Source organism: Madurella fahalii (genome assembly GCF_045866475.1).
Source record: "Madurella fahalii IFM 68171 DNA, scaffold_6, whole genome shotgun sequence".
Classification (NCBI taxonomy): Eukaryota; Fungi; Ascomycota; class Sordariomycetes; order Sordariales; genus Madurella; species Madurella fahalii.
The window spans coordinates 2,363,232-2,390,767 of NW_027263976.1; the positions used below are offsets into that span (position 1 = coordinate 2,363,232).

General features: G+C 57.0%; 7 protein-coding genes across 7 annotated transcripts; 5 read left to right on the forward strand and 2 right to left on the reverse strand.

Moving 5' to 3' along the window:
• Positions 1-383: 383 nt before the first annotated feature.
• ATP16 (delta subunit of the central stalk of mitochondrial F1F0 ATP synthase, atp16) lies at positions 384-1,185 on the forward strand (the record flags this gene model as incomplete). Its single annotated transcript, XM_071066153.1, has 5 exons — positions 384-485; positions 547-576; positions 709-862; positions 924-1,102; positions 1,153-1,185. The coding sequence occupies 5 exons, from the start codon at positions 384-386 to the stop codon at positions 1,183-1,185; spliced, it is 498 nt and encodes a 165-aa protein (XP_070922254.1).
• Positions 1,186-2,845: 1,660 nt separating this feature from the next.
• On the forward strand, positions 2,846-3,847 carry MFIFM68171_10735 (uncharacterized protein; the record flags this gene model as incomplete). The annotated part of the gene is made up of 2 exons (XM_071066154.1): positions 2,846-3,398; positions 3,456-3,847. 2 exons carry the CDS (start codon positions 2,846-2,848, stop codon positions 3,845-3,847), a joined length of 945 nt encoding a protein of 314 aa, XP_070922255.1.
• Positions 3,848-3,877: 30 nt separating this feature from the next.
• On the reverse strand, positions 3,878-4,692 carry MFIFM68171_10736 (uncharacterized protein; the record flags this gene model as incomplete). The annotated part of the gene is made up of 2 exons (XM_071066155.1): positions 3,878-4,504; positions 4,564-4,692. The coding sequence occupies 2 exons, from the start codon at positions 4,690-4,692 to the stop codon at positions 3,878-3,880; spliced, it is 756 nt and encodes a 251-aa protein (XP_070922256.1).
• A 1,184-nt stretch (positions 4,693-5,876) lies between these two features.
• Positions 5,877-10,661, forward strand: MFIFM68171_10737 (uncharacterized protein; the record flags this gene model as incomplete). The annotated part of the gene is made up of 3 exons (XM_071066156.1): positions 5,877-9,735; positions 9,798-10,024; positions 10,083-10,661. 3 exons carry the CDS (start codon positions 5,877-5,879, stop codon positions 10,659-10,661), a joined length of 4,665 nt encoding a protein of 1,554 aa, XP_070922257.1.
• Positions 10,662-11,458: 797 nt separating this feature from the next.
• On the forward strand, positions 11,459-12,966 carry RBG1 (GTP-binding protein rbg1; the record flags this gene model as incomplete). The annotated part of the gene is made up of 7 exons (XM_071066157.1): positions 11,459-11,479; positions 11,551-11,571; positions 11,660-12,246; positions 12,310-12,534; positions 12,592-12,700; positions 12,760-12,880; positions 12,947-12,966. 7 exons carry the CDS (start codon positions 11,459-11,461, stop codon positions 12,964-12,966), a joined length of 1,104 nt encoding a protein of 367 aa, XP_070922258.1.
• A 6,529-nt stretch (positions 12,967-19,495) lies between these two features.
• On the forward strand, positions 19,496-21,305 carry MFIFM68171_10739 (uncharacterized protein; the record flags this gene model as incomplete). Its single annotated transcript, XM_071066158.1, has 2 exons — positions 19,496-20,019; positions 20,111-21,305. The coding sequence occupies 2 exons, from the start codon at positions 19,496-19,498 to the stop codon at positions 21,303-21,305; spliced, it is 1,719 nt and encodes a 572-aa protein (XP_070922259.1).
• A 1,623-nt stretch (positions 21,306-22,928) lies between these two features.
• Positions 22,929-26,894, reverse strand: MFIFM68171_10740 (PXA domain-containing protein; the record flags this gene model as incomplete). The annotated part of the gene is made up of 3 exons (XM_071066159.1): positions 22,929-23,892; positions 25,508-26,279; positions 26,348-26,894. 3 exons carry the CDS (start codon positions 26,892-26,894, stop codon positions 22,929-22,931), a joined length of 2,283 nt encoding a protein of 760 aa, XP_070922260.1.
• Positions 26,895-27,536: the final 642 nt, after the last annotated feature.

Genomic DNA, 27,536 nt, shown 5'->3' on the forward strand with positions numbered 1-27,536 from the left:
CACCTGAGGATCTGAGTCGCCATGTGAGCGGAACTGAATCACTGCATCCAATATTACTGAGATCCCGGGATTCGAGTTACCGACCGCATGGCAATGCATGGCGCAGTGTACAATTGCCTCGGAAACTGCGAGGCTTGACTCCGTAACTCATTTGGTTCCACATTAGGAAATAGACCCCCATTTAAGGGTGGAAATGCGTAAATCCAATATATGCTAGAAACGGAAGCCCCAGGCTTGGCAGCTCTCCTCGCGCAAACGTTCTTCCGTCTCCCCTGCCCGGACAGCCCCGGCTAAGCGAATTTGGGTCCGCAGCCAAATCTGCTCGAACGACGAACGATAGTGGCCTCGCCGACGTATTGCACTCAATTGAGACCGCAACAATCATGAACTCCCTCCGCATTGCTCGTGCGGCCCTTCGGGCGCGCCCTGCTGCCGTGCGCGCCCCCATCCAGCGCAGAGGCTATGCCGAGGCCGTTTCCGACAAGGTGTGTTTCTCCGGTCGCTTCGCCATGCGAACAGCTTCAGCTAAGCCAGCATTACAAATAGATCAAGCTCAGCTTGTCCCTTCCCCACCAGGTACGGCGCCCCGAATACTCTTCTAGTCTCGGACGGCGGTGCCGCCTGACTTGCCGTCGACGAGACACGAGAGAGCGACTTAGCATAAGAATGCCGTGTTCAGTGGAGTTGATTGTTTATTGCCGCATCTAGTCCATCTACAAGTCCCACGATGTCGTCCAGGTCAACATCCCCGCCGAGTCTGGCGAGATGGGTGTCCTCGCCAATCACGTTCCGTCGATTGAGCAGCTGAAGCCTGGTGTCGTCGAGATCATGGAGGAGAACGGTAGCACCACGCGGTTCTTCCGTAAGTTCCATGCAGAACCCGCCGGGCCAGGAGAGCTTATGGCTTACGCAATTCGTCGCAGTCTCTGGAGGTTTTGCCGTCGTCCAGCCCCAGTCGGCCCTGAGTATCAATGCCGTTGAAGGCTTCCCTCTGGAAGACTTCAGCCCCGATGCTGTCCGGGCTCAGATCGCTGAGGCCCAAAAGGTCGCGAACGGCAGTGGCAGCGAGCAGGATATTGCCGAGGCAAAGATCGAGCTGGAGGTAAGTCTTGGATCAAAAAGAATAGTTCTGCAGCCACTAACGCTGCCCAGGTCCTCGAGAGTCTGCAGGCTGTCTTGAAATAGTTGTATAAAATGCCCATAAACCCACCCTGTAGTATACACCCAAGATTCCCTAGTTCAAGAGACGCATCTCAAGGCATGTTGCTTTGAGGCCCGCTGATGACGCTCTTTTGGTCTATGGACAGCTCATGCTGGTCATCCTAACTACCGTTTCATTCGTTGATTGCCCAGCTGAGCCAGAAAGATGCCGACAGTCACTACGAGACGAGCAGGACACATCCTTGTGGATTTCCTCAGCACGTAGACTCGCCGATTCGAGTTGTCCCGAAACCTTCGTCACCCGCTATTAACAGGCGGCCTTGGAAACTGCAAGTTTCACACCATGGCTTCAGTCGGCGATGGTCACGTCCGTCATCGGAAGCAAACACACTCAGCCTCTACACGTTCAACTCCCTTTACGGTTTCCCCCCTTCAGATGCACGTTAAGGTATTGGCTCGAACCACCGTCTTGGGGCAGCAAGGCCAGAACAGTTTGCGGAGCTCTGAAACCCTCATCAACCCCAAGCCGCACAACATATCCCGTTCCCTTCTCAGCCAACAAGCCCAAGCGCCTTCACGCGAACCACACCAATCCAAACATGACTCCCTCCCGCTACCCAACCGGCCGATGACCAGACACTCTCTAACCGAACTCAGGAACGGAAGAGACGAGATAGGCTAGAATTATGCTGCTATCACAGGCGTCAGTTATTGCCCCTATCCTGAAGGGTCATCACTCCCTCACCCAAAGCATAGCGTCAGGTGGTATTGATATGCGATGTCTCTTACCGTGCAGATCCCTTGTAGTTTTCGAGGCAGTTTGTTAGTCAAGTGTGCCGGGCGGGGATGGTTGATGCGGTTCTGAATCCCTACTGGCTACGTCAATTCCATGGTGGTGGTTCTAGATGAAAGATGGGAGTGTTGCTATAGGGCTGGGTGATGGTTAAGGGGGAATATTTTGTGTCCAATAAGGGGAAATGGTGTTTGTGGGATATAGAGAACAAAAAAGGGAACGTGGATCGAGAGGGTGCCAGATCGTGCTTGCGTTCAAGGCCTAACAACCTGTTTAACCACTTGGTGGTAAGTAGCTTACCAAGAGACCTAGGGGTCGTGTGAAGGGGATCAGCCTGAGTTCGGGCTAGACCCGAGCCTTCTGTGGCGGACGGTTGAGAGCTTCCAGGAGCTGTGTTTTGAAAAGGACGATGTAAGATCGCTATCCTACGGAATGGCAATCAATCCTAAAGATCTTTGCAAGTCATGTACCTTGCCGAATCTGTAAGATTTTGTAAAACACTGCAATCGACACTGCCAATGGATTTGACGGCTCTGGGTAGTTTGCCCCGGATTACGGCAATTGTATGGCTGAAGCGATGGGATTAACCGTGGCAATTGTGTACCCGTATTTATCATAGAACGTTTATCATAGAACGGAGGAGCATGCCGGTTTCGAAACTAGCAGTGAAGGTGTGAAGTGTACCTATTGAAGCTCGGTCCCGTCCCGTCCCATCGAACAGGAGGTTGGCGGCACGGAAGAAGGTGAGGCCGAGGCTAACTTTGACAGTACCGTACTGGAACGAGAATCCTGGAGCTCATGTATCTCGTGCCTCGGTCCCCTCACTCACAAACACGTTTTTCAACGCCGACTTGCACTTGGGTGAGGCTTTCCGTTACAATACACAAAGACATGGGATGGGACAAGCCCCTGCGAGAATCTCTCTCAGCGCTCTCTGGCGTCAGCCCTGGACAATGGTGCCAGGCCTTTTTCCTTCTCGCGGCTATAGGCGTGGGAACGGTGGCAGCGATGCCGCATGGCGCAAAGACACTCCTGGTTGACTATGGCGCGCGCAAGGCTCAGAAACAGCCAGACGACGAGAAGCGAGGCGGCCTGGTTTCGCTCATCGCTACCCTTACATCATGGACCCAGGTACCGCATTCGTGGTTCGGCGCCTTCTACGTGATGTCCGTGGCGTTATCCGTCTTCTGGTTTGCCCAGTACCTTTGCGATGGAGCCGTGTTACGTCTGATTGCGTCTCGCCAGATGGGTGTAGGAGAGCCATCCGCTACACTAGGACAGGTGGGGTTGGGTTGGTTCATGCTGTTCCTCCAGGGCGCCAGGCGTGTCTTTGAGCACGCCACCGTCTTCAAGCCGTCCAAATCCACAATGTGGGTTGTTCACTGGCTACTCGGCCTCTCTTTCTACCTCTTCATCAGCATATCCATCTGGGTTGAAGGATCAGGTATGGTTGTTCATCCGCACGGGGTAGTGTGAGGTCACATCACTGACTGCAGCACAGCAGCAGTCTTGAACCCGACGGCCGGTAATACCAATGACGTGGAGTCTCTGTTGAAAATGGCGGTCGCGGCCCCAGCATTCCTGTACGCCTGGATCAACCAATACAGGTGCCACAAGCATCTTGCTGGGCTGAAGAAATATTCGTTACCGGAAGCCGGCCTGTTCCGCCACTACATCTGCCCCCACTACACCTGCGAGTGTCTCCTCTACCTCTCAATGGCGGTCGCCACGGCTCCCCGCGGCACATGGTGTAACAGGACACTTCTGTGCGGCCTAGTTTTCGTCGCAGTCAACCTCGGAGTCACGGCTTCGGGAACTCGCAAGTGGTACGCTGAAAAGTTTGGGATCAGCCCGGTCGCAAACAAGTGGAACATGATCCCCTTCATTTTTTGACACGATCGCGGCCCATCGATCAGACTCCACTCATGGGCGTTTGAACATGGGCCCAAGCTTGTTGCCGAGCTTGGAGACCTTGAGCACATCGCGATATGTGAGGCTGGTGCGCGTTTGCCGCTTATTCAGCCCGTCATTGTAGAGTGATGGCGCACGCAGAAGGCTCCAGTTCACGATGGTCTGCTCCGAGATGTTTACGTCGGCCGAAATCGGCTCTATGCCGTGGAGATACTCAGAATAGAGATCTGCGGTGGTGACCAAGAGACTGCGTGGCTCTTGCAAGATTCTCCATACCGGCTCTGGGTCCAGCGCACCGTCTTCCTTGCTCCTGTAGAGATTGAGACAGAGGCTGGAGCCAAGACTCACTGTGCAAACAACGGGATAGTAGGCGCTGCCGTCTTTGTGCGGCATGATGCCCGTGTTTGGCGGATATTCGTTGATAAGGACATGGTTCGGTCGGCCGTGAGGACTCTCGGCAAAGATATTCGGCTCGTTATCGGATAGAGGGATCGAGAGGAGACGCGAGACGACGGGCTGTTCTAGCCAGTCGGGCAACGGTCTGGCATCGACAAGAGTGTCCTTGACGAGATCTGACGGCCAGGGCTGGAGGCGCCGATGTGTCAGCTGCCTCCATCGCGCCTTGGGCGCCGTCTCGACCTTGCGGCGTCGGGTTAGATGCAGCGGTTAATCGAAGAACAGCGCGGCGCCGGAACTACCTTGTGCAGGATCGCCTTTTCCTCTTCTTCGCTGATGAAGTCGGCGATATAGTAGGCAGCGGGCGGCAGCGCATTTATCCTACTGGCTTCCAGCGTCGCCGGGGTATTGGTCTGGGGAGGCGAATCCATCAAGTCGGTTTGTTCAGAGCCTGGCCCTTGTCAGCCGGAGGGGCGAAGCAGACAGGCTGTGGCAGAGTTGGATGCAAGTCTTGGTGTCATGCGCACCCAGAGAGGGCGGGCCTTTTCTGCTTGGGCAAAACTGGCAAGGGCAGGAAAATGATGAGGGGCAAGGCTGCAGTGGGAGGAGACCATGCGAGCCGATGACAAACGGGTCGGGTCAGAAAGTGCAAGCAGCAGGAAAAAGGAGAGGGCGCTGCTTTCGGACTAGGCGTTGTGAAACATGGATGGGGAGCTCTGGACTCGTCGAGTACCGACGAATTAACGAGCCGAACACGGCGCAAAGCGCTGCTGAGCACTGAACCCGCCCCAAGGAAAAAAAAACTGGGCTTCAAATTTCGCTCCGGATCCGAGGGAGGGCACCACAAGGCAGCAGGAACAACAACAAACACAAACCCTTGCTGAAGAAGTCGTCAAGAAATTGCATCGGCCGGTTGCGACGGATGCACAGGCAGTCCAGGCTGTAACTACCCCCTCGCACCCTGGTCGAACGCGTTGGATACGCAATGCGCGCAAGGATCCTGTCGCCTACCGTAGTGCTCTCTGGCCAATCACGGCGGTGGCGATCAGACTTTGATCTGGGAATCTCCAAGTGCCCGCCTATCCGCAGCTGCCTTTCCCTCTGCGCCCAGCCAAATGCACTGCTCTGTCTGTGGTTAGAGACCGTCCCGGCTCCTCTTCTCGAAAAACCACCCTCTATCGCCAAACCAGCAATCCGCGGCCATCTCTAACGGCAGCCTGTATCAGTATATCGTTTGACCCGTTTGTGCAGCATTTCCGTCCGGTCCTGGGTGTAACTTGTTTTTATTCCCCCCCCCCCCCCCCCCCATCCCGCCCCCCCCAACCCTGTTACGCTGCCGCGCGCTCGCTCCGCCCGCCTGTCGCTGTCTTTTTTTGCGTGTTCGCTGGCTATTCTGGACAGTGGACACGGGGCGGCTGTGCGTCTGTCTGTGCCCGGGTTTGCTTCTCACCAACGACTCACTCTTCGCTCCCCACGATCTCGGGCTTGTCTGGCGCACCATTTCCCTCGACGTGTTCAATCGCCGCACATCCCCCATTCCGTCGTGTTCAAAAGTCCCGGCCAACGCAGCGACCAGGATGGTGCAAAACGGTAGTCGTTCTTCGAATTAAATGACATGGATGCGCAGAATGCTGCTGAGCCCGCCTCCACGAAGCCTGCTGCTTCCCCCAAGCGGCCGGGCAGCGACACCGATCATCCCAGGGCCTCCGCCGTCGCCAAGTCGTCGAGTGCCCTGAAACCCGAGCTTTCCTTCAAAGATGGTAGGCCAAGTGCGTCCGCCTCGCGCACCAACGACGACGATGGCGGTGCCGACGGGAACTCTGATGCTGAGACTATCGTCCTGCCGGGCAAAGACGGCCACTCACCCTCCAAAGTGCGCAAGATCATAAAGCACGAGGACAAGAGCGACACAGAAGACGCTGCTTCGGTAACGCTCGGTCGCAAGCCGTCTAATTTGAAGCAGGATCGCGAGGGCGACAGAGCCGACCGCAGCGGCAGGACAGACAAGCCCGTGTCGGTCACGGCCACGGGCTCGAATGACGGCGCGGCGTCTCTGGTCGGCAAGAAGAAGAAACACCTCGACAAATCGAAAATCAAGGACGGGTCCAGCGGCTTGAGCTCCGCGCCGGCATCTCCACCGCAGCCCCAGCGCCGTCGCCGCCCCTCGAATGCACGCTCGGATTCCGAGACGGCCCATGTGGATTCGCCGAAAACCTCGACCAAAGAGAAGCCTAAATCCCTGGACAAGGTGGTTCCTCACAAGCGCAAGGCGCCAAGGCCCGACTCGGAAGACGAGGCAGAGAATCGCAAGGTCCGCCGCCAGCGCACATCGGGCTCCGGCCTCGACGCGTCTCGCAAACAGCATCTCCCGGCTAAAGCGTATCACGAACCGCATTCGTTGGCCCGGAATAGGTCCGTTTCTCCCCACCCCCGAGCACACCGCCGGAGCATTTCGACGCAGCTTCCCGCGCACTCTTCCAACGGGCTCAGCCAGAAGAAGAAACGGATACCGGCGCCGCTCCAGTCGACCGACTACCACTCCGACGAGTCGTCTGCGAGCGGCAGCCCACATCCGCGCAGCTCCAAATTGCGTGGCCTGGCCACGCCTGCGACCGCAGAATCTACCATTTCTCCCGCGAAGATGGCGCCGCACAAGAAACATCTTGACGCTCACGGTCAGACATTCCTTGCGAGAGCCTGCGCCAAGGGTGAGTACGAGACGGCGAAGCAGAGGCTGCAGGAACGTCCCGAAGACATCAACGTCGCCGATTACGCCGGCAACACTCCGCTGCAGATCGCGGCACTCAATGGCTTCGACGATATTGTGAAGCTGCTTGTGGATGCGGGGTGCAACCTCGATTGTGTCAATAATGACAAAGACACGCCTCTGCTCGACGCGGTAGAGAATGGTCACCTGGAGGTGGTCAGGATCCTGCTCGACGCCGGCGTGAACCCTCGCAAGGCCAACGCGTACGGACAAGAGCCGATTGACCGGCTTAATGACGAGCTGGATCACGCCGACGAGATAAGACGGGCTCTTCAGGAAGCCAAGCAGAAGATGGGTGAGCGACGGCGAACTTCGGAGGAGCACCATCTGGACCACACCGATGCTCGTTCCTCTCACGGCCCCGAGAGCCCCCGGAGATCCCCTGGAGCGTCCAGCTCCATCCGCGCCGGCGGCGGTCGGAGAGCAGGCACCGTTCGCGCGACCAAGACCAGCAACCACTTGCTGTACATGCCCATGGACGACAAGACCCTCCGTCAAGCCGCCGCCCGTGGTGATGAGGAGACTGTTACGCGCATTCTTCAGGTCAGAGACACCTTTGACGACCCCGAATCCATGGTTGCAGCCGCCCGGGGGGGCCACGATATCGTCATGCAACTCCTACTCGCTCTGGGCAGGGCAAATCCCGACCCTCCGCCCATCTCAGACGGCGAGTACTCGACGCCAATATTAGCCGCTATCGGGCAAGAGAATATCAAGGTCATCAGGTTGCTCCTCGATCAGAACGATTTTGATCCGACCCGCCGCACTAAGGGGGAGACGTACTACGAGATTGCGAGAAGACGGCGGGGTCCGAATTGGATGGAGGAAGAGCACATGCTGAAGGATGCATATGACGAGTACAAAAAGACGCATAAAGAGACTTCGAAAAATCGATCGCCCAGCAGGCGAGACCAGGACCGCGAACCCAGGCGCCGTGCCGATGCGAAGGACGATACTTCAAAGGCTCCTAGGAAGAAGGCCTCCAGCCCTACGCGAGACGCGAAAAAGCCGGCTTCTGCGAAACTCTCCGCTAGTCCTAGGGAGAAGCGCCGATCAAGCTCCCTTGCGGCGCGCCAGGACGACCAAAGTTCCCCTAAGCGCGGCCCCGGCAGACCCAAGAAAGAGGACCGCATCCCAGCCATCGCCATCTCTGACCGTGAAGCCTCGCCCGCCGCAAAGCCCGTAACGAAAGCGAAGCGTGCCGAGTCCGACCTCGCTGCAGCATCGTCTGAAGGGGAGACAGTCAAGCCGAGACGGAAGCTTGTTTCTGGACGAGAATTGAAGGGCGAGCGCGAAAAGCAACGGCGTCCTAGTCTGGCATCTAATGCTTCTTCCATGAAGGAACCATCCAGCCCGAGGGAGGAGTTCGAAAAGACGCACAAGACGGAAAAGTATCACGACAGGACCAAGGCTCTTAAGCGGGACGAATCCCGTGATAGACTGTCTGTGTCTGGGGAAAGTACTGGCAAGCGGTACAGGTCTAGCGAAACCCCTCCTCACCTTGGATCGATGGAGAAGGACACCAATGAGGCGCCGGTCAAGAGGAGACGTCTGGATGCCGACGGCAAGGAGAAACGACCAAAGTCCAGTCACTCTGATGATCGATTGCTAAAAGCACCCGCGCCTCGGGATCCCAGATCCGCCTCAGTCTCGGCAGGGCCGCGGCTCCCTTCAAAGAACCGCGACGAAGAGGAACGTAGGCCCACACCAAAGCCCAAGAAGACGGATTCGCTGCTTCACAATCGACGGGAATCCGGCAAGTCCGTCTCCTCCGAGAGCAGCATTCACGTCAAATCCGAAGATCCAGACATCGAGATGCCTGATGCGGCTCCGCTGGTGAATGACACACCAGAATCTCGGATTTCTCTGTTAAAGGAGAAGGAAGAAGACGAAAAGAAGAGACGGGCTGAGCTCGAAGCCCAGGCGCGTGAGGCAAGGAGGAAGGAGGAAGAAAAGAAGCGGAAAGAAGAGGAGGAACAGGAAAAGGAGCGGCTTCGGCTAGAAGAAGAAGAAGCCAAGCGGCTTGCCGAGGCAGAAGCGCGGCGACGAGAAGAAGAGGAGCGACGGCGAAAAGAGGAAGAAGAGCGGAAGCGGAAAGAGGAAGAAGAACGGAAACGACGCGAGGAAGAAGAGCGACGACAGCGGGAGGAGGAGGAGCGGCAGCGGCGGCTCCAGGAGGAGGAGAGGAAGAAACGGGAAGAAGAGGAGAGGATCAGAAGAGAGGAAGAGGAGCGGAAACAGAGAGAGGAGGAGGAACGGAAGAGGCGAGAAGAGGAAGAGCGGCTCCGTAGAGAACAGCTCGAGCGCGAAGCTGCTGAAGAGGCGCGACGTAAGCGTGAAGAAGAGGAGCGGAAAGAACAGGAGCGGAAAGAGCAGGAGCGCAAGGAGCGGGCTCTCCGAGAGGAGATGGAGCGTCGGCGAGCAGCTAGAGAGGCTGAGCGTGCGGCTAAGGAAGCCGATCAACGGCGGATACGTCTCGAGCAGGAACGGGCTCGTCTCGCCAAGCTCCCCCCGCTCCTTCGTTGGCTCGACGGTTCCGTCAACCCAAAAACACCCGAAGTGGCTGAGAAGTTCAGCATGATGCAAGGAGTACGATATGACTGTATCTGTCCGGAAGCGAACGGCACCAGGGATGGGAGAGAGCAGTGGTTGCTCAACACTCAGGTTGCGCTACTCCTCGGAGAGAAGGACTTGGAGCTCTCGCGATGTAAGTTTTCCCGTCTGTCTATCTGGTCCGATTCGGAACCCCGACTAACGAGACGTGTACAGACACGGCCTGGACCCGGATGCCTGTCTCAGCCGTTGCAAAGCGAGTCATCTGGCGGCTAGAGTCAGATCGGTATGCGCTGACAACCCCCAGTCTCTTTGAGCTTGGGCAACAGCTCCCGGGTTACTATGGGGAAGACGAACCGCACCGGATGGGCTACCGCACGCTCGAAAGGCTTCGGGCAGAAGCATGGGAGAAGTTCGCTGCCATGGACATGTTCTTCGTCAAGGTGCGATGATGCCGGCTCAATTCACTCTTGTACGTCCCTATGCTAACGCGCTTTCAAGGCCTCCGATTTCATGTATATCATCCCGACGATGCATCATCTCCGCAATGTCAAGCTCACCATGGCATATTGCGAGCTTCCGGAGAACGAAGTGCAGTCCATCAGCTGGACACCCCACCAGAAGTGGAGGAGCGATCCGGAGGTCAATGGCCTCCATGGGTTTGCGCCAAGCAATAAGCATTTTGTCAACGGCGAGCTAGTCGCTGAAGACAAGCCGAGGCTCAGGGCAGCCAGCTCGTCGCCTTTCCGGAGGCAACGGATCCCGCGCCGTGGCTTTGTCGCTGTTTCGCGGGACGATCCGGCGTACAGCAGGCTCTGCAAGGAGCAGGGTCTCGACGACGTGATGGTTGATGCCGAGTCGCCACGCTTGCCGAACGGTGTACACTCATCGCCTGGGAGTGCCTCGTCCCATACGGCGGCAGCAACGGTCAACGGTCTGGAATCGCCAAGGTTAATTACAACAACGACGGCCAACGGGACCGGCAACCAACCGATCTCCCCGTCTTCCGAGTCGGGCCCAGCACAGGCTCGACCGTTGGTTAATGGCATCCACGGCATGCTTAACGACAGCATCGACTAGCTAGGCCAAGCGGGGCCAGTCCCAGCCGGGAAGTGTGGTTTCTCCATTTCCACGATTAGAATAATTCATCTCGTTTATTTTCAGGAGCAAAAGGGGGGGGGAAAGCATGGATAGACCGGAATGCTTTCTGGGATTGGAACCGGCGCAAAGCGACATGCGCTCTGCTTTGAGCTGCCGCCCAGTATGGAAAGAGGCCGTCACTGGCAACAGCTGTCTCGGAGCAGGATCGGGTCTGTCTCCGAACGGGTTCCGGGAGATACCCTTGATGAATTTGCAGTGTATGTGGCTTCACGGTTGAAAAGGACAATGATCATGTCGTTGTATCTTGGAATTTTCTCTGGAGGGCTTCTCCAGTCCAACAGGGCGGTGGACCATCACGGACGCAGGGACCGGGGGTTGGGGTCTCGGGGGGTTTGGCTGGGGATCGAGTTCCAAAGTGTACATAACATGAAGTGTATGTGAATGCCGTGGATGGAACGAGAATCATGAACGGGATTGATACAACTTGTGAAACATCTTTGGGCATCTGATGTGGAGTGAATGATCTGACACCCTTTGGAGGGTGGGGGGGTTGTTGTTCCCATCAACCCTTGGGTACAGTAAAGTTACCAATTTGCCCCCTTGGCGCTCTCTTGTAACCTCGTCTCTTATCGAATTTTGCCCCACCATCAAAATTCCCACATCGACAACTCAACATCATCCTTCAAGGCCGCTCCCATCGCCACCACCACCACCACCCCGCGACGCAAAAAGCATAGTTCCCAGAGGCAGGATATTAGTAGTGCAACACCGCAAACATGTCGACAACAGTGGAGAAGGTATGTCACAACGACCGCTTCAGCGATCGCGATGACTCCAGAGAGCTAACCAAGTCTCGGCGCGCAAATAGATCAAGGAAATCGAGACCGAAGTACGTCTACCTCTATCCGCCCCTCCTAGATCCCGCTCAGCAACCTGGGAACTGCGGCTACTGTACATGCTCTAACCCCCGCCAACAGATGGCTCGAACCCAAAAGAACAAGGCCACCTCGTACCATCTCGGCCAGCTCAAAGCCAAGCTCGCCAAGCTCAAGCGCGAGCTCCTCACCCCGTCGGGCGGCGGCGGCGGCGGCGGAGCGGGCTTCGATGTGGCTCGCACGGGCGTCGCCAGCATCGGCTTCATCGGTTTCCCCTCGGTCGGAAAATCGACGCTCATGTCGCGCCTGACGGGGCAGCACTCGGAGGCGGCGGCCTACGAGTTCACGACGCTGACGAGCGTCCCCGGCCAGGTCAAGTACAACGGCGCGCCGCTGCAGATCATCGACCTGCCCGGGATCATCGAGGGCGCCAAGGACGGCCGGGGCAGAGGAAGACAGGTGATTGCGGTGGCCAAGACGTGCCACCTGATCTTTATCGTGCTGGACGTGAACAAGCCGTTGACGGACAAGAGGGTGATCGAGGCGGAGCTGGAGGGGTTCGGCATCAGGATCAACAAGGAGCCGCCGAACATCACGTTCAAGAAGAAGGACAAGGGTGGGCTGAACATCACGAGCACGGTGCCGTTGACGCATATTGATCATGATGAGATCAAGGCGGTCATGAGCGAGTGGGTCATCTCCTGGTCCCGCATGTTTTACGGATGGGCGGCTGATGCAAAGGCGACGTACAGGTACAAGATCAGCTCGGCGGATATCTCCATCCGGTGCGACGCCACCATCGACGACGTGATCGATGTCCTCGAGGCCAAGAGCCGCAGCTATATCCCCGTCATCTATGTGCTCAACAAGATCGACAGCATCAGCATCGAGGAGCTCGATCTGCTCTATCGGATCCCCAACTCGGTTCCTATCAGCTCGGAGCACGGGTGGAATATTGACGAGTTGATGGAGGCCATGTGAGATTTTGCACCCCGCCCACGCTCGACTTTCTCTAGTGCTAACTTTTTGCGCAGGTGGGAGAAGCTGAACCTGGTCCGCGTATACACCAAACCCAAGGGGAGAATGCCCGACTACGAATCCCCCGTCGTGCTGCGTTCTACAAAGTGCACCGTCGAGGATTTTGTAAGTGTTGACCGCCCCATGATCCAGCGTTTGGGGACCAGGGACTGACCCATAACTAGTGCAATGCTATCCATCGGAGTATCGTCGAACAGTTCAAGTCCGCCGTCGTCTATGGCAAGTCTGTCAAGCACCAGCCTCAACGGGTCGGCCTTTCTCATGAACTGGCCGACGAAGACATCGGTAAGTTGGAAATTGTTGTTGTCGTTGGGTGTTTACGGATCTGGAGTGCTGACACAACTGCCTCAGTCACCATCATCAAACGGTAAACCCGACCTAGAACAAGTCAGACGGGTCGGCTAGGCCAGGAAGGTTGTCTCGAGCAGCTCCCGGTCAGCCAACCTACGATATGCCGAGCCCCGTCAGCGCGAGCTGTATTGGCGGGCTCAGCACGTCAGTCGAGTTCCAGATACTGGAACGGCTATGTGACGATGTTTGGGGGGAGAAGAGGCCGCTCCCTTGCTTGAACGGTGATGGCCGCGTCACCGAATCCGCACGGCACTCGGACGCATGCACGCTTACGCCGTCGCCACCTGGGGGGGGGGAAAAAAAAGGGATGGAGGGGGGGAGATGCAAGGAAGGAGAATCGGATGGAAACGAGAGAGCTAAACCTGAAATGTTGAATGCCCGTCACGATATATATCCACATTCCCTTAACTTTGTTAGACATGGCATGCGAAATGTATGGGACAATTATAATGAGAAAGCATTGTTGCTGTGTTGTGTTGTGTTGTGATGTGTTGTGCTGTGTTGTGCTGTGTGATGTGTTTGCTCACACTGTTTACACCGCAAGGGGCTCGGTTTCCATGCCACCTCCGTTCAAGTTCTGCAAGTGCCTGTTGAGTTTCAGCCGCACACACTTTCAGATTAGAGACGTGATGGCTACTGCAGGTGAGGATTGTGGAATGTCGCGGCTCATCTGATGTAACTAGCACTCGGTAAAATGTAGGGAGTCGGTTTTTCTGTTTGTTTTTTCCATCGTGTGATTCTTATCCCTCCCCCCCTTTTTTTTTCCACTTCCGTCCTTTCCGTTTCCCCCTCTGTGACTATCAACTTTACTTAAAACCCGCCTTCGTACTGCACTAGTGCCGTTACCGTTACCGCTGGGGGTCTCTTCTTTATTGCGGTGCGTGGCGCCGCCGTCTCATACACCGAGGCTGAGGATACCCACCCCTTCTACACCAAGGCCACCGAGTGTGCAAGACGTTGGAGCAGATATCACCCCTTCACCCCGGTGGGTTACATGGCGCTGCCTGGTGGACCATCATCTGCCGGTAGAAGCGACTGGGTCGGGTCGGCTACGGATAGGGGCCGATCTCTAAGCGCCTATGGAGGGGGGCCAGAGGCGGCCGTGAGTTGGGCCGGGTCCTCAGAACCGGCTTTGTTTAGGGGGGTTGTCTATGGCCGTCTGGCACATAGAGATGTGATATGCGCCTCTACCGCGCTTGTGAATGTGATACAAGATGGGGCATGTTTCCAAGACAAGCGAAAGCCGTGTAAGTAAGGGGCGGACATTACGCACATGACGAATATCAAAATCTTAGCAGCTAGCCAAGGCACGGCCTGGCCTATTCTGCCCCAGTTTCAGAAAGCAGACGCCACTACGTGAACAATATGTCGTTGGGGCCAAATTGTGCACGCTGAGCCGTCTCCTTGCAGTTCGCTCGCAAGTCCCCAACCGCCAAAATGCTGGAAACTGGGTAGCGGGCGGCGTCCATTTTTGTGCATGACGCTAAAACTAGATGGGGAGCTGATGTTGGGCCTGGCACCCTGAGACAGGTAGCAGTAGCAGTGGACACAATGTAGGTTGGTTCGTCCCTTGCGTGTTGCATGCTGCCGATGCCCGCTGCCCGCTGCCCGCTGCCGCGGCGCGGTGCAGCGCGGTACAGTACTGTACAAATGCGGTGCGGGGAGGCAGGGTTCGGCTGAGCGAATGTGCATTGACCGGAGAAAGATAAAAAAAAAAATAAAAGATCAGACGAAAGAACCAACTCAGCCTTCCAAGGCTGCGCCTTGTCCATACCTGTGAAACAGCATGAGAGGTCCCACATCCGACTTCATGCGCGGGTACGAGATGAGGATGGCATTTCACACAGCGCCAGCCGATCTGCATAGAGTTAGGTAAAGCGCACTTTTCGGACATCTCAGAAGAATCTTTCCCGAATTTCTCTAGCGAGCACTGAGAGAATGTCTGCGCCGCCGTGGCTGGCCGCACGCACACCGTTGACCCCCTTTGCCGCCGACGACTCCCCATGCTTGATGCTTGGGGGAGCTAGGTGGGGGGAGCAAATATTCCGAGTTCGCACAAACCGTTGAAGAGCAAGGCAATTGGCCGTCCCGGCCGGCAGTCGCTCGAAAATGCGGGTTTTGGGTCCCGAAGCAGGTCGTTGGCCCCCTCCCCCTCCCCCCCCCCCCCCAAATTGTCATCCGCGGGCGGCTATCGCCTTTTACCCAGCAGCCCGAAGCCGGCGTGTGGCCCGGGCGTCGCATGTCGGTTGTTCCAGGTTTGGAGCTTGTTTCCTGGCCGGCAGGTCGTCATCGGCGGCCGTGCCTGATGTCAAAGGGCGGCGGAGCGGCGGGGCAGGAGAGTCGTCTTGATGGTCGAAGGAGGGAAGCGTGGGCAGCACAGACATTCTTCTTGATCATCACTCTCATGTCGCCCCTTGCACGATGCAACCCTCATGGTGCCTCGTGTTGCGCTCCCCGCGCCCAGAAAGGAAAGCAGGGGGGTTTCCAAAAAGGGAACGAAGCTGCAAGATGCAACAGTGGGCTCAAAATGGCCTGTTGGTGGGGGGGAGCGCGACGAGTGAGCGAGCTGCGCTTGTTTGATCTATTCTCTGTCTCTCTTTTCCCGCTCCGTTTTCTCATCTTTTCCGATTTTTTTTCTTTCTTTTTTTTTCTCTTTTTTTTTCTCCTTCGTCGACCAACCGCCACGGCCTCAACCGTGGATCAAGATCTCGCCCTGGCCCGTGGATCGCGGTAGCCTTTGCGGGGCTCGGCAGCTGATCGCCGATGCCATTCTTTAGTGGCTGCCTCGTCGCCGCTGCCTGACATGAAGATAGAGTCATTGGTCCTTTGATGGGGTTGCTCGGCGCAATTCGCAGTCAATTGGTCGTCCCAAGACACGTCCGCTAGCAAATAACGGACCTGGGTTTGGGCGTGGATCAAGAACTCCCCATCATGTGGACGCAACTGCACCTCTGCCGCAGACCAATCCTCCCGCCGAGGGGGGTTTTCCTTGGCAGGAGCAGCTCCTGTTAATAATTACTCAGTCTACACTACGCGACTGGACAAAGTCGGGATTCGGCGGTTTCTCACTAACTGCCTGTGCCGTCCCAAGTGCGAGGCGCTGTCTCGGCTCGTGGAAGCCTGCCGGGCTAGCCCGATACAGCATGTATCCAGTCTGTTAAGTTATCGAGGGTCAGCAGCCAGCCGTCTGTGAGCGGGCTGTCGAAGATTTACGAAGGGGTTGGCCAGTGGGAAGCCAGGCCGGCCTTGCGCTTGGACCTGGTTATGGAACACATCCCCATTTTCTGTCCAATGGCGGGAGAAGGAACCCGGAAATTGTGCCCAATGACAATTCCGCCCCATCTCTCGTCCTCGCCGTTGGACGGCCGCGGCTCCCGTGCAACGGCCCTTTTCGAGAAAAGTTGGCTGCGCGAAGACGGGACCCCCCAACGAGGACCCTGGTAAACAGATGGCATTGCAACCCCGATCATTCTGGTCGATAGCATCTCCGCACCCCCGCTGTGACCCGAGGAAGCCGTTCTGATGGACTACGTAGTATCTCTCTGTCGAGGTCCTTTGGAGACCTTGGCGCGGCTGGACGCGGTGAGAAGGTGCATCTGGGTCGGACACTTTCCGTCCCGCCAGCTTGTCGGCATACCCGGGGGCATTGCTTGCCTCTCTGATGCGCAGCAGATCCCGCACTTTGTCGCTCCTCGGATTGTCTGGTGTATGGCTGCTTCCGGATCCTGGACGTCGTACGAATTTGGCGATCTGAAATAAAAAAGGCCGACGAGATGCGAATCTGTGCCTGACAGTCAGCCGAGACGTTGGAGGGGCTAAAGCATGCTGCTATGTACAGTACATCGTACACTAAAACAGAAACAGAAACAGAATCAAACTAAAACAAAAATAAAAGTGCTGCCGGGGTCCGCTGTCCATCTTCATTCCATAGCCCGCCCGTCGAGGCTCAAGATAGCGTCAAAAGTTAACCGACAGCTATCGAATATCGATCCGGGTGGTCCCGCCGCGGTCTCGGACGAGACGCCGCGGGGCGACGGCTGAACCACAAGACTATTAGTTCCATCAGGGGATTCGTTTACACGGCGCTGCCTGCCCAAACCGAGACCATGATATCACATCCAGTAGCGGAACGAACTCATTCACCAATGCTTATTAGACGCGGCCGATCGCATTGGCGAGCAAGTGACGGCGCCTCCTTTTTTCGAGGATCGCGGGCCAGTGTAAGCGACGGGACCACGCCTTGTCCCCAGACGCATCCTTGTGGGTCCCGGGGAATGCTGGGGGCGGACCTGCCCGAGAGCCTTCAGGGCAGACGCGGCCCACTGACGGCCCTAACACCAAACGTGCAAGAACGTCGCCGAAGGGGCGCTTGCCCGGCTGTGATTCGCACACTGCGCAAATGTCGTATGGGTACTGCTGTGGACTAGCAGTTGGTAATGTCGAGGGGGATTTGCAACGACGCGGACGAGCTGGGAGCTGGACGGGGCCCGCTGGCGATTTTCTGCTCTGGCTATTGCCGATCTGGAGGGAACGGCTCTCGGGGCATTGCGGATTTGCGACCCTGCAACTGCCCGTTTCTGCCGTGCCGGAGTGTGGGTTTGATTTGATTGATTTACCTGGTGGGCGGCGCCTCTTCTTCAGGGCAAATGCCTCGTTGCGGTCTGTGTGTTGCGTGTCTAAGTGGTAGCGCAGGAACGGGTAACGTTAACGTCGAAAGTGGTGTGCGAGGTAGAAGAGGCGTGCGCCAGCCATGCGAACAGCCCGCTCTTGACATTCTGGTTTCTTCGACCTAGCGTCTCTTGGAGCGCTCTTGACACCTCTCTTGAGCTCTCGTGGCTGTCCTGGTTCGTCTCCTCCGTAACAGGGAGCGCGCCAGTCGCAAATGGTCGAAGGCAGCGACATCTGCTCCGTCAGCCACCGCGTTTCGCCAAAGCGTGCTAACGGCGCCAGCCAAGCTCGCGGTTGCTTTTTCTCCCTCCCATCCCCTGGTCGATACCGGGATACAAGGGTCGGTACGTACCTCTCTCAACACGGTACGGGTACAGTATGTGTAGTTAGCCCAGCGCAACGCGGGTCGACAAGGCAGCTCTCTCCCATCTCGCGACGCTAGCAGCGGGCAAGGTCCCCAACATCCGCTTTTGCTCCTTCTGGCTTCCTTTGCTGCTCTGCTCTTTTCTCGTCTTCACCTCGCCTGAAACCTGTCAGCGTCTTGACTTTCTCCAGAACCAACCCGGGAGCCTGCCCAGACTCGCCTGAGCATTTCGTCTGATCCTGGTCTCCCCCATCTCGTCCACACACTTCCATGGACCCTTGTCTTGGTCCCACCCCCCTGGCCCGCCTCTCTTCTCCTCGCTGGACAAACACCCCTCCACTCACCCCCGGCCGGCTTCCCATCTTCAGCGTTTCGTTACGCCGTGTGCTCTTCCCGGTCACAACCCTAGACGCCCCCTTCCCGAGAGGATACAGCGCGCATACGGATACATAGCTTACACATGCCGCCCGGGCATGGTCCTCCACCAAATGCCTGCTGCCCTCTCTGCACGTCTGACTTATCTTGTCCCCGTTCCAGAGCTCCGACTGCATTGCGGCGCTCGCTCTGCAGCCGGTTGTCGCCCCACGACTGGTAGATCGCTGTCTTGTTTGCTGTACTCAACCCGGATCCCTTACTGCTCCTGCTGTTGAGCCAAGCACATCCACACCTCTTCGTCTCGGCAGTGCCGGTTCTATGTCGCCGGCATCGACTGGTCTCTTGTTCTGCGCGCTTTGGGAAACCTTCCGCGAATAGGACAACCCCACCACCACGGCCAGAGGAGAGGAGCAGGCGAGCCGCTAACCAACAACAACAACAACAACGACAACCCCCACCCCCCCGTCTCTTCGTCGTTACCGACTTGAGGCCGGCCAACGTTTTGCGCAGAGCGACAGCCCCGACAGCAAAGCCTGGCAAAGCCTGGCAAAGCCGCAAGCCGTACCGCCCTGATAACGCTCGTGCTCCCTGCATGGAGGGGCACCCCGACTAGAGCGGCTACGGTTTATCTCTCAAGGCGGCTTTCCTCTGCGTCGGTGGCCCTCCGCAGGCGGCCCTATCCCGTCGAGTCCCGGGTCTGCGTCTTCGATCCGCCCTCCTCGAAGCGACCTGCCGAGCCGGCCACCCCCCAGACGCATTCTTGCAGTAGCGACGTACCTCTGCTACACCGCACCCGGGGGGGGTTTTTTGTTCCCAAGAGACTTGCAACCTCCTCCACGACCAGACCGCTGCAAGTCCCGTCCAAAGAACCAATTGCTGTCCCGCAACCCCCCGTATCATGCATGCCGTCTCCTGAGAGCGTCTTGTCCCATCCCTTCCGGACGGGCTGATCCCCACACTTGCTAGACCCTTGTGTGGCCCCTCAAACCCAGTGGCACTCTCGCAGCACCAATCCCACCGCCCGTGGACAACTTCAGTTTCCGCCTGCCGGCTTTCTGTTCTTTGCTTGCGTCCATCTCGCCGCCCGGTTCGTAGGAGCCAGACGAAAAGCCCCCCTCCCCCCCCTTTCCCCACCAGTCACCATGCACAACCAGATCGCCCCCTCGACGGGGATGGACCAGGAGAGCCACCTTTCACCAGACAACACATATGGCAGTGACAGCTGGGTAAACATGAACTCATTCCACCACCAGACGACCATGCCCGACTATGGCGGCGGCTTCGGATTCATACCTCCCATCACCCAAGGCCTCCCTTCAGAATCCCTCAGTAGGATGCCGCCGCCGCCGCCGCCGCCGACCCATCAGCCAATACATCAGCCTCAGGCCGCTCACACGCAACTACCAATACTCATGATGCCCCATGCGACGTGGCCGAGTATGTTGACGAACCCGAACAACTATGGCCCTCCTCACTCGGCTCCGCCAGTCGCCATCCCCCCAATGACGACCCCGCTCAAGACGTCCAAGCTGCCTGCCATCCAAACCACGTCACAGCCGAGGAAGACACTGACGGACGATGACCGGCGCGCAATGTGCCAGTATGCTGAGGACCACCCCACCGCCAAACAGACAGACATCGGCGCCCGGTTTGGCGTTGAAAGGAGGTATGGCACCAGAACCCTCTTTTTTTTTTTTTTTCATTTTTGTTGAATTCTGAACATTGTTATCGGTCGGTTCTAACATTGGGTTTGCTAGCACTGTGTCCAAGGTCTTGAGGAACAAGGACAAGTATCTGAACTCGGAAGAGCGGAGCAGCTCTCCAGTCAAGCGAAACAAGGGAAAGGGCGCCGACATTGAGAAAGCGCTGACAAACTACCTTCGAAAGGCCCAGGATTCGGGCATCGCCGTGACAGGCGACGATCTCAAGGAGAAGGCGCGCCTTTTCTCGGCCATGACCGTCGGGGAGCCGCTTCTCAAGTCTAACAGCTCGGCATGGCTTGACAAGTTCATGTTAAAGCACGGCATAGGCCCAGGGAGGTTGATGCGCCGCGCCTCCGAGACCAACATTTCCGACACTGTCCGTGGATCTCCGTCACTGTCGACATCTCAACCTTCAAGCGCTATTTCCCCTGCTTCACCGTCGGGGCACCTCTCGCCGTCACCCTTGTCGGCGAATAAGAGCGACGAGGAGAAGGAGAACATAAATAGTTTCATGGACTTTGCTCCAGATGGCGTCTACAAGCACTCGACCTCCCAGAGCACGGCGTCCCTGTCTAGCAGTTTTACAGACACCGCAACGCCATCTTTTGCCGGGAGCGCACTGAGCCCTACGGCCCCTTTCAACTTCTCCCCCGACCCGAACGTCGGAGGGTTCCTCGCTGGGGACCGGAGCGGGCAGATGCCACCCCATGGAGCCGGTCCCGGATTCCAACGACCGCGAAGCCAAACTTTTCCTACTCTGGATATAGAGTACATGAACCAACCGCAAACATCGGAACCGCTGACTCCAAAGTACCATGTCTCGTCCACTGCACCCTCATCGGCGCTTGAACCGTCTGCGAGCGAGCAGTCCGTGTCCAACTTTAGCCTTGACCAAGCAGTTTCCTCCCCCCGGCTCCGACACAGCAACAGCAACAGCAGCATTGCGGGCCGGTCAACAACCACTCCCGTCACGGCCAGCGCTGTTGGCTCGTCTCCAGGTTCTCCTACACAGGAGGATGCGCGCAGGGCCGCCGATACCTTGTTGTCGTTTATCACAAATGCGAGCGGATTCGTGGATCAAAACGAGTACTTGACGGTTGTGAGGTTGACGGAGAAGCTACGCATACATCAAAGCCAGCTTGCCAAGGCAGCACATGCGATGGGTGGGCTCTCGCGCATCCCTGAAGGTGACAGTGAGATGCCAAATGCGCCGGCCATGGTCAAGATGGAGCAGACCATGAGCGCTTAGGGGGGGGGGGGGGGGGGGGGGGGGCTTCCATATCCTTCTCGACGATCACTCATGAGCCTACGATTCCCACGAGCGTTGACCCATTCCGGCATTTTCTAGCGTTCACATGGTTTCGGCGGTGCTCCTACCCGCCGCGGATTCTGAGTTAAAAGGGGTAAAGACCAACCAGGTGAGCCGGAGGCATCTTGGAGGACAGTTCCATGGGGTTGCGGCACAAGGAAAATGTGGTCCCATGGGCTAGGCGACTTGACAAAAACGCCGTTTCCCGAGGGACTCTTTCCAGGCACCCCGCCCTCCAGGAGGATTGCAACCCTATTTACTGTGGACGCTAGGCCAGAAGACTGTACACGACCTTCTCGACTTTACACGATATACCCCTTTCCGCGATTCCGAGTTTTATATACCCACCTTCGGCGTCGTCTACCATCCAAACCGCTCCCGCCACTGGAAGACTTCTATACGCTCACGCGAATACGGCCTCGAAAATCACTTTTTGATATTTTCTCTCTCTATTTCTTCTTTTTTTCTAAATTTCTCTGAAGTAGTTCCAGCTTTTTTCGCTTTCCTTTCTGGTCAATCAATTTGTTATTTTCTTTTTCCTTTTTTTTTTTTTTTTTTTTTTTTTTTTTTTTTCCACAGCGGTGGTACCTCCCCGTCGCCTTCCGACGTCGGGACACATCTTCTGCCTGTTGGTGTACTTTTTTATTCTCTTTTCCCAATCTCTCTGTACACTATCTCCGCATCATCCGCATTATGTTTTGCTTTTTCCAGGGAGCTTGGGATAAGGAAGGACGGTAATGCAACGTTTGCGGCTGTTGGGTTAGCTGTGTGGGAGGGACTGCGGCTTGCGACCAACCAACCGACCGATCAACCGACGGAAACCGTCCTACCGGAGCCAACAATACCGAGCGTTGCACATGATAGGCAGGGGAAGAGCAAGGACTGTTGGGGCAGGGGAAAGAAAGAGTGGGAAAGAGTAGGATAAGACCCGCGAGGGTCTAACCAAGAACGGGGGGAACCAGCAATAATTGGAGTACGAGTTGTGGGTTTGGATTGATTGGATTTCTTGATCGGATTGTTGGTGTTCTGGGTTGGTTGGCTAATCTGGCGTGTCTTTTCGGTGTGGACTGGAATGGGATACGATAGGATGGCGGGCGGATGGGATGGACCGCGAGGGGAAGAGGAGCTGGGTAATTCTGCATGCGCAATGGGACATCCACGAGATGTCCCTGTTTACAAATTGGGAGGTTCCGTTTTTGTTTTCCTTATTTTTATTTTTTATTTTATTTTTCTTTTACCGGGACGGCGCGAGGGTTGTCAGGCCTGTTAGCAGTGATGGAAACATGGGGATGGGCGGACGTACGGACGGTCATAATTTCTCCTGACGAGGAGAGGAAATCTTTGATCGGCCTGTTTCAAATGCGTGGTATTTGAAAATTCGTCCACCCATCCTTCAAATCGCAAAGTTTACTTGGTCCTTCTATCCGTCTTGTACAGACACTAACAAGGTGAGGCTTATCTCGTGAAAACACAAGGGAACCCACCGTTCGTCTATTCATCCGCTCATTTTATACCATGAAACATGGATGCAATTGCTATCATGATATTATTATCTACAGACCGTCAAAAATCAACGCCAGCCGCGGGCGGCGGCGACAAGGGAATCCTCTCCCCCAAGAGCTCAATCACCCCTTTCTCGGCGAGCTCGGGTACAAGCCTCACGAGCACCAGCTCCAGCATGGCATAGACCAGGTGCCTGTTGCAGTAGGCGTCGCCAAAGACGTCGAGGACGGAGCGCTCAATCTCATCGAGGATCATCTCTTCCTCTTCATCCGCCTCTTGGTCGGCTGCCCCACTAGCCTTCCCCGCGCTAGCATTAACGGTATTAGCAACAGTGAGATCGACGGGACCCCGGCCCCGGTCCCGGTCCCGGCCCTTGTCATCGTTCAAACCAGACGAGGACGAGAACGACGACGACGGCGGCGGCGGCAGCGGTGGCGGAGACGGAGGCGGAGGCGCCGTGGCGGGAGCGGACCGTCCTGATCTTCCTGATCCCGACCCTGACGACCCTGCTAGGCCGGCGGTTTTGCCTGGCTCTTCTTTTCCCTTTTCCTCCATGTGATCAGGTCCGCCGGGTAGCTTGGCCGTATTCATACTAGGATCCCTGTCATCATCGGCCCTCAGCTTGATCAGCGACGCAGATCCTTCCCTTCTACCTGACTCTTGCACGGTCGAATCGGGGCTAGCACGCCGACTAGCACGGGAAACAGCCCTAACCCCTCGCAGCCGTGATGGCAGCAGCAGCAGCAGTAGATGACCTACACCACCATAACCACCACGGCCACCACCAGCAGTACCACCACCACAAAACACGCTCCCCACACCTCTCGGCACAAGTCCCAAAAGCGAGCTAGCGCACCTTCTTTTGAGTGCGCGCAGCTCGGCGTCGGAAGAGGGAGGTACCAGAGCCGGTTTCCTGTTATTAGCAGCCGTGTTATTGGGGAATAGGGCCCCCCGCACGCTGCGAAGAAGTGGGGGCAGGTTGGCGGCGTCCAAGAGGAAAGTGTGTATGCCATACGACAGGAGCCTATAGAAGGAATTAGGGTATGTTATCAGGCAAAGGGGAAAAGCCGAACCGGGGCCGGGTATGGTAGGGTCGCATTCCAACAATGGCTCTTTTCTTCTTCTCCGAGACAAACGCGACGTCAAAGTTTCATTCATGCGTGGGGGTACATGAGCATTGGAAAAGTGTGCGTGTGTGTGTCTGTGTGTGTGTGCGCCTGGTGTCTGTGTACCCGGTGACATTGTAGTGTACAGTACCGTACGTATTGGGGCCGTTTTCTCCGAACAACGGGACGGGGGGAAACGGCAGGGACAAGGGAACAACAAGGATTCGGATGAGTTGGAAAAAAAAAAAAATAAAAAAAATGAAGATGCCGGGCTGATCCAAAACGGTCAAGCGGCAGATGCACAACCGGAGCCATCAAGACAAGGGAGACGGATTATCGAGGTGGAAGACGCGGCATGAACGCCACGAAGAATGTCAACACAGTACGCAGTGTACCAGCATCCGGCTGAGGCGGCTTTGCTTGCGAGGCCAGAGCTCGGAATGCGGGGATGACCAGGGGTGCAAAGTACGGGCCATCGGACTTGGGTCGGAGGGAGGCACTTGCGCTTGAACCCTTGCGTCTCTGCTCACGTCATGTCGTCGAACAATTTTCCATGAATCGACAGTTTCGGCAGCGGGGCGGGCAGGGACTTGTCCGGGACTGTCCAGGATCTCCAGACGGACGCGTTCATGCGTGAGCGTCACGATGGGCGCTCAGCTGTCCTCGCCATGACCGAAATTGCACGGCGGGGCGTCGACCGGAGAGCAGACTTATGCATGAATCTTGCCAATCCGCGTCATGACAAGCTTCAAAATGTGACCTGTCATTCTTTTGGGCAGCCCTTGGACGGCCTCGGTCAATTCGGCCGTGTAGGACAAACGCCAACCGAGAACGGCAAAGATTCATCGGGACGATCGGTCTGCTAAAGGAAACGTCACGGAGCCGACGGCGCGCGGTGGGGCGGTACGAAGCGCAAACTGGCAGCCGGATTTGGTGCGGTCAAGGGACTCGCAAGGTGGGGGGCGAAAGAGGAGTTCAAAAGATGGGCCAGGGGGGTGTCCGATCCCTGTAGCCTTCTCCAGCCCGGCGCGTAAATAAGGCTCGTCGATGGTTTGACTGGCAAAGCCCGCGAAGCCTTTCGAGCAATCAGACGCAGCCAAGGCCATGCGGCGCCGCGATTGGCCCAAGCCGATGAGGAAGCCATCTGCAGGCTGTCGAGACAAGAGGCGGCAAGGGATGTACAGTCTGCGGGTCGCCGATTCGGCCGCATGACATGTGGACGGTGTGTTCCACTACATCCAAAGCCCTTTTACCCCGAAGCCTCGACCCAGCCGGGCATTGGTGGACACACTACATCCAGTGACCCCCTCCTTGGTGACCCAAGACCTTCCAGACGTTTTGACGCTGCGTGACAGAGGCACGATCGTGACCTTCTGCCAACTACCGGTGGTGCACTTGCAACTTACGGCACGCCCACTTGATTCGTGATCCGGACCGCACTTTGCCAGGTCCAGTGACTGATGGGCCATGCAGTGTGACAGGCTGATCTGTGAAAGGGGGTCGGAAACGGCAAAGTAAACTTGGGTCCCCTACCTGTCAAGCTTGCCGTCGGCGGCGGCGATTTGTCCCGGGCCCGTCACGGCGATCCACTGCAGCATCGATAATGCGCCGCACAACCAGGGCATCCGCGCGTCGGCCTCGACGAGGTTCGATACTGCACGCCAGCATCCAAACGCCAACACGGGCGTGTTGGATAGTTGCGGATCTGTCTTGGACGCGCTAGTGGGCGACGTAGTCCCCTCCTTCCGTCTAACATCGTGGCCCACGCCGCGAGATGCTCGTGGAGGCAGCGAACGTGACACCGCCAGAATTGCAAAGGTTGTCCTGATGAATGAAGTTGCGAGGAAGCACCACTGCAGGATTGTCCAGAACAGGGCCTGGACCGAGAAGACGCTGCGGGTACCTGGGGATGCACTGCCTGCTCGTCCCGACGTGTTCTCGTCCTCGGCTGCTCTTCGCCTCGTCAGGGTCCTGGACGCAATGATGAGCAGCTCCCATAACAGCCACGGCTCTGATAGTCTGTTGGCGACTGCATTCCCGATGATTAGCTCGGAGAATATCTGGCCAACCAGAGCAGTCAGGCAGCTATTCTCGAGATCCTCGGTGGGGAGCAGGACGGCCAAGACGGCTTGGACTAACAGCTGACGATACGCTGCTTCGCTCTCGGCTTGGGTCGTGATGCTCTCAGGGTCCTCCGGGCGGGGGACTGGGGATAAGGCGGGGAGAGGACATAGCGAATGGTAAATCTCGCGCGGGTCCGTTCTGATTGGGGGCTGCGTGATGGGATCGTGGGCTGCTCGGTAGGCTAGAATTCACGGGTGTCAGCACTTTCCCGAAGGAATTCGGTTTACGCTGGGAGGGGCGCCGACGGACCAGTGACATGCTTGTCGAGAAGGTCAGGAAGTTCGTCAAATAGTAAGCTCTCCAGGTCCACTTTCCTCAGCCGCTGCTCCAGCGCCCTGGTGATATGGGCAATAATCTGGACGATCTCGGCGACAAACGTCTCGTCGGGTGTGATCTTGGTGTACCAATTCTGTACATACTCCCTCAGGATGATGGCGATGAGGGCATACAGCTGCAGGTCCACATCGTTGCGGCTGGTTAGCGGCGGCAAGAGGTCCTCGATCGGTGCTGGTGAGCCCCTGCCCTTGTCGGGGTGCTGGGGGCAGAGGATACGACGGATCAGAAATGTTGTGGCCTTGTCCGACAGAGGGTCGGGCGTCGCCGTGCGGGCGGCGCGACGCGCTGCGCCTCCTTCTTTCTGCGGCGATACGCTGCGCTCTGTCGGCGCCGAAGCCTGGCTGGCTCGTGGTTTAGACGTCGAGATCGACTCGGACGGGAGGCTCGAGGTGCGTGATGGCTTGGGTCTCGAAGGAGGAGTGGGGACGCGGGCAGGAGCCTGGGCGGCTGCGGTTGTCATGGCGGTGGTCAAATCTGGCAGAGCCAGGTCGTCATGATTGAATTTCGACTTTGTATCGTCATCTCGGCGCCCGACTGGGAGCAAGCGTTGCTCTTCTCCGGGGGGCGATTTCTACAGGCGAAGCTTCAGGCAGAGAGGTGCAATGGGATGAACCGGAAAGCGGTGGCCAGATCGCTTATCGGGCGTGCATGAAAGCGCCGCATGCTGCATCATCCCATTTCAGAAAACGGCAGGCGGTGAGCATCCCGGTCAAGGTCTGCGCGACTGGGAGCCATTTTATCACAACATCATCTCATCCTGCGTTGCCGCTCATTTGTCTGAATGCTGTGGATGAAGGAGGCGGTCAATGAGTGCACAGCAGCAAACTTATCGAGTACATTGTAGAGGTGAGGCCGACGTTGACTGGTGGGTATTGAGTGGCATGGGTGGCCTGAATCTCGATAACACAACTACCTCGACAAAATTGGTTGGCTCAAAGGCATACTTGTTGCAAATGAGGCCCTCCAACCCACGAAACACCAATGTGCCATTCGCACTTCTAGCCCGCTCGAGCGGGTATGCAATGGACGTATGCTGCAAAGGGCAATGATTTGATACAGTGACCAAGACGAGTTGGCCGAATCTATCCTACACTAAACATCC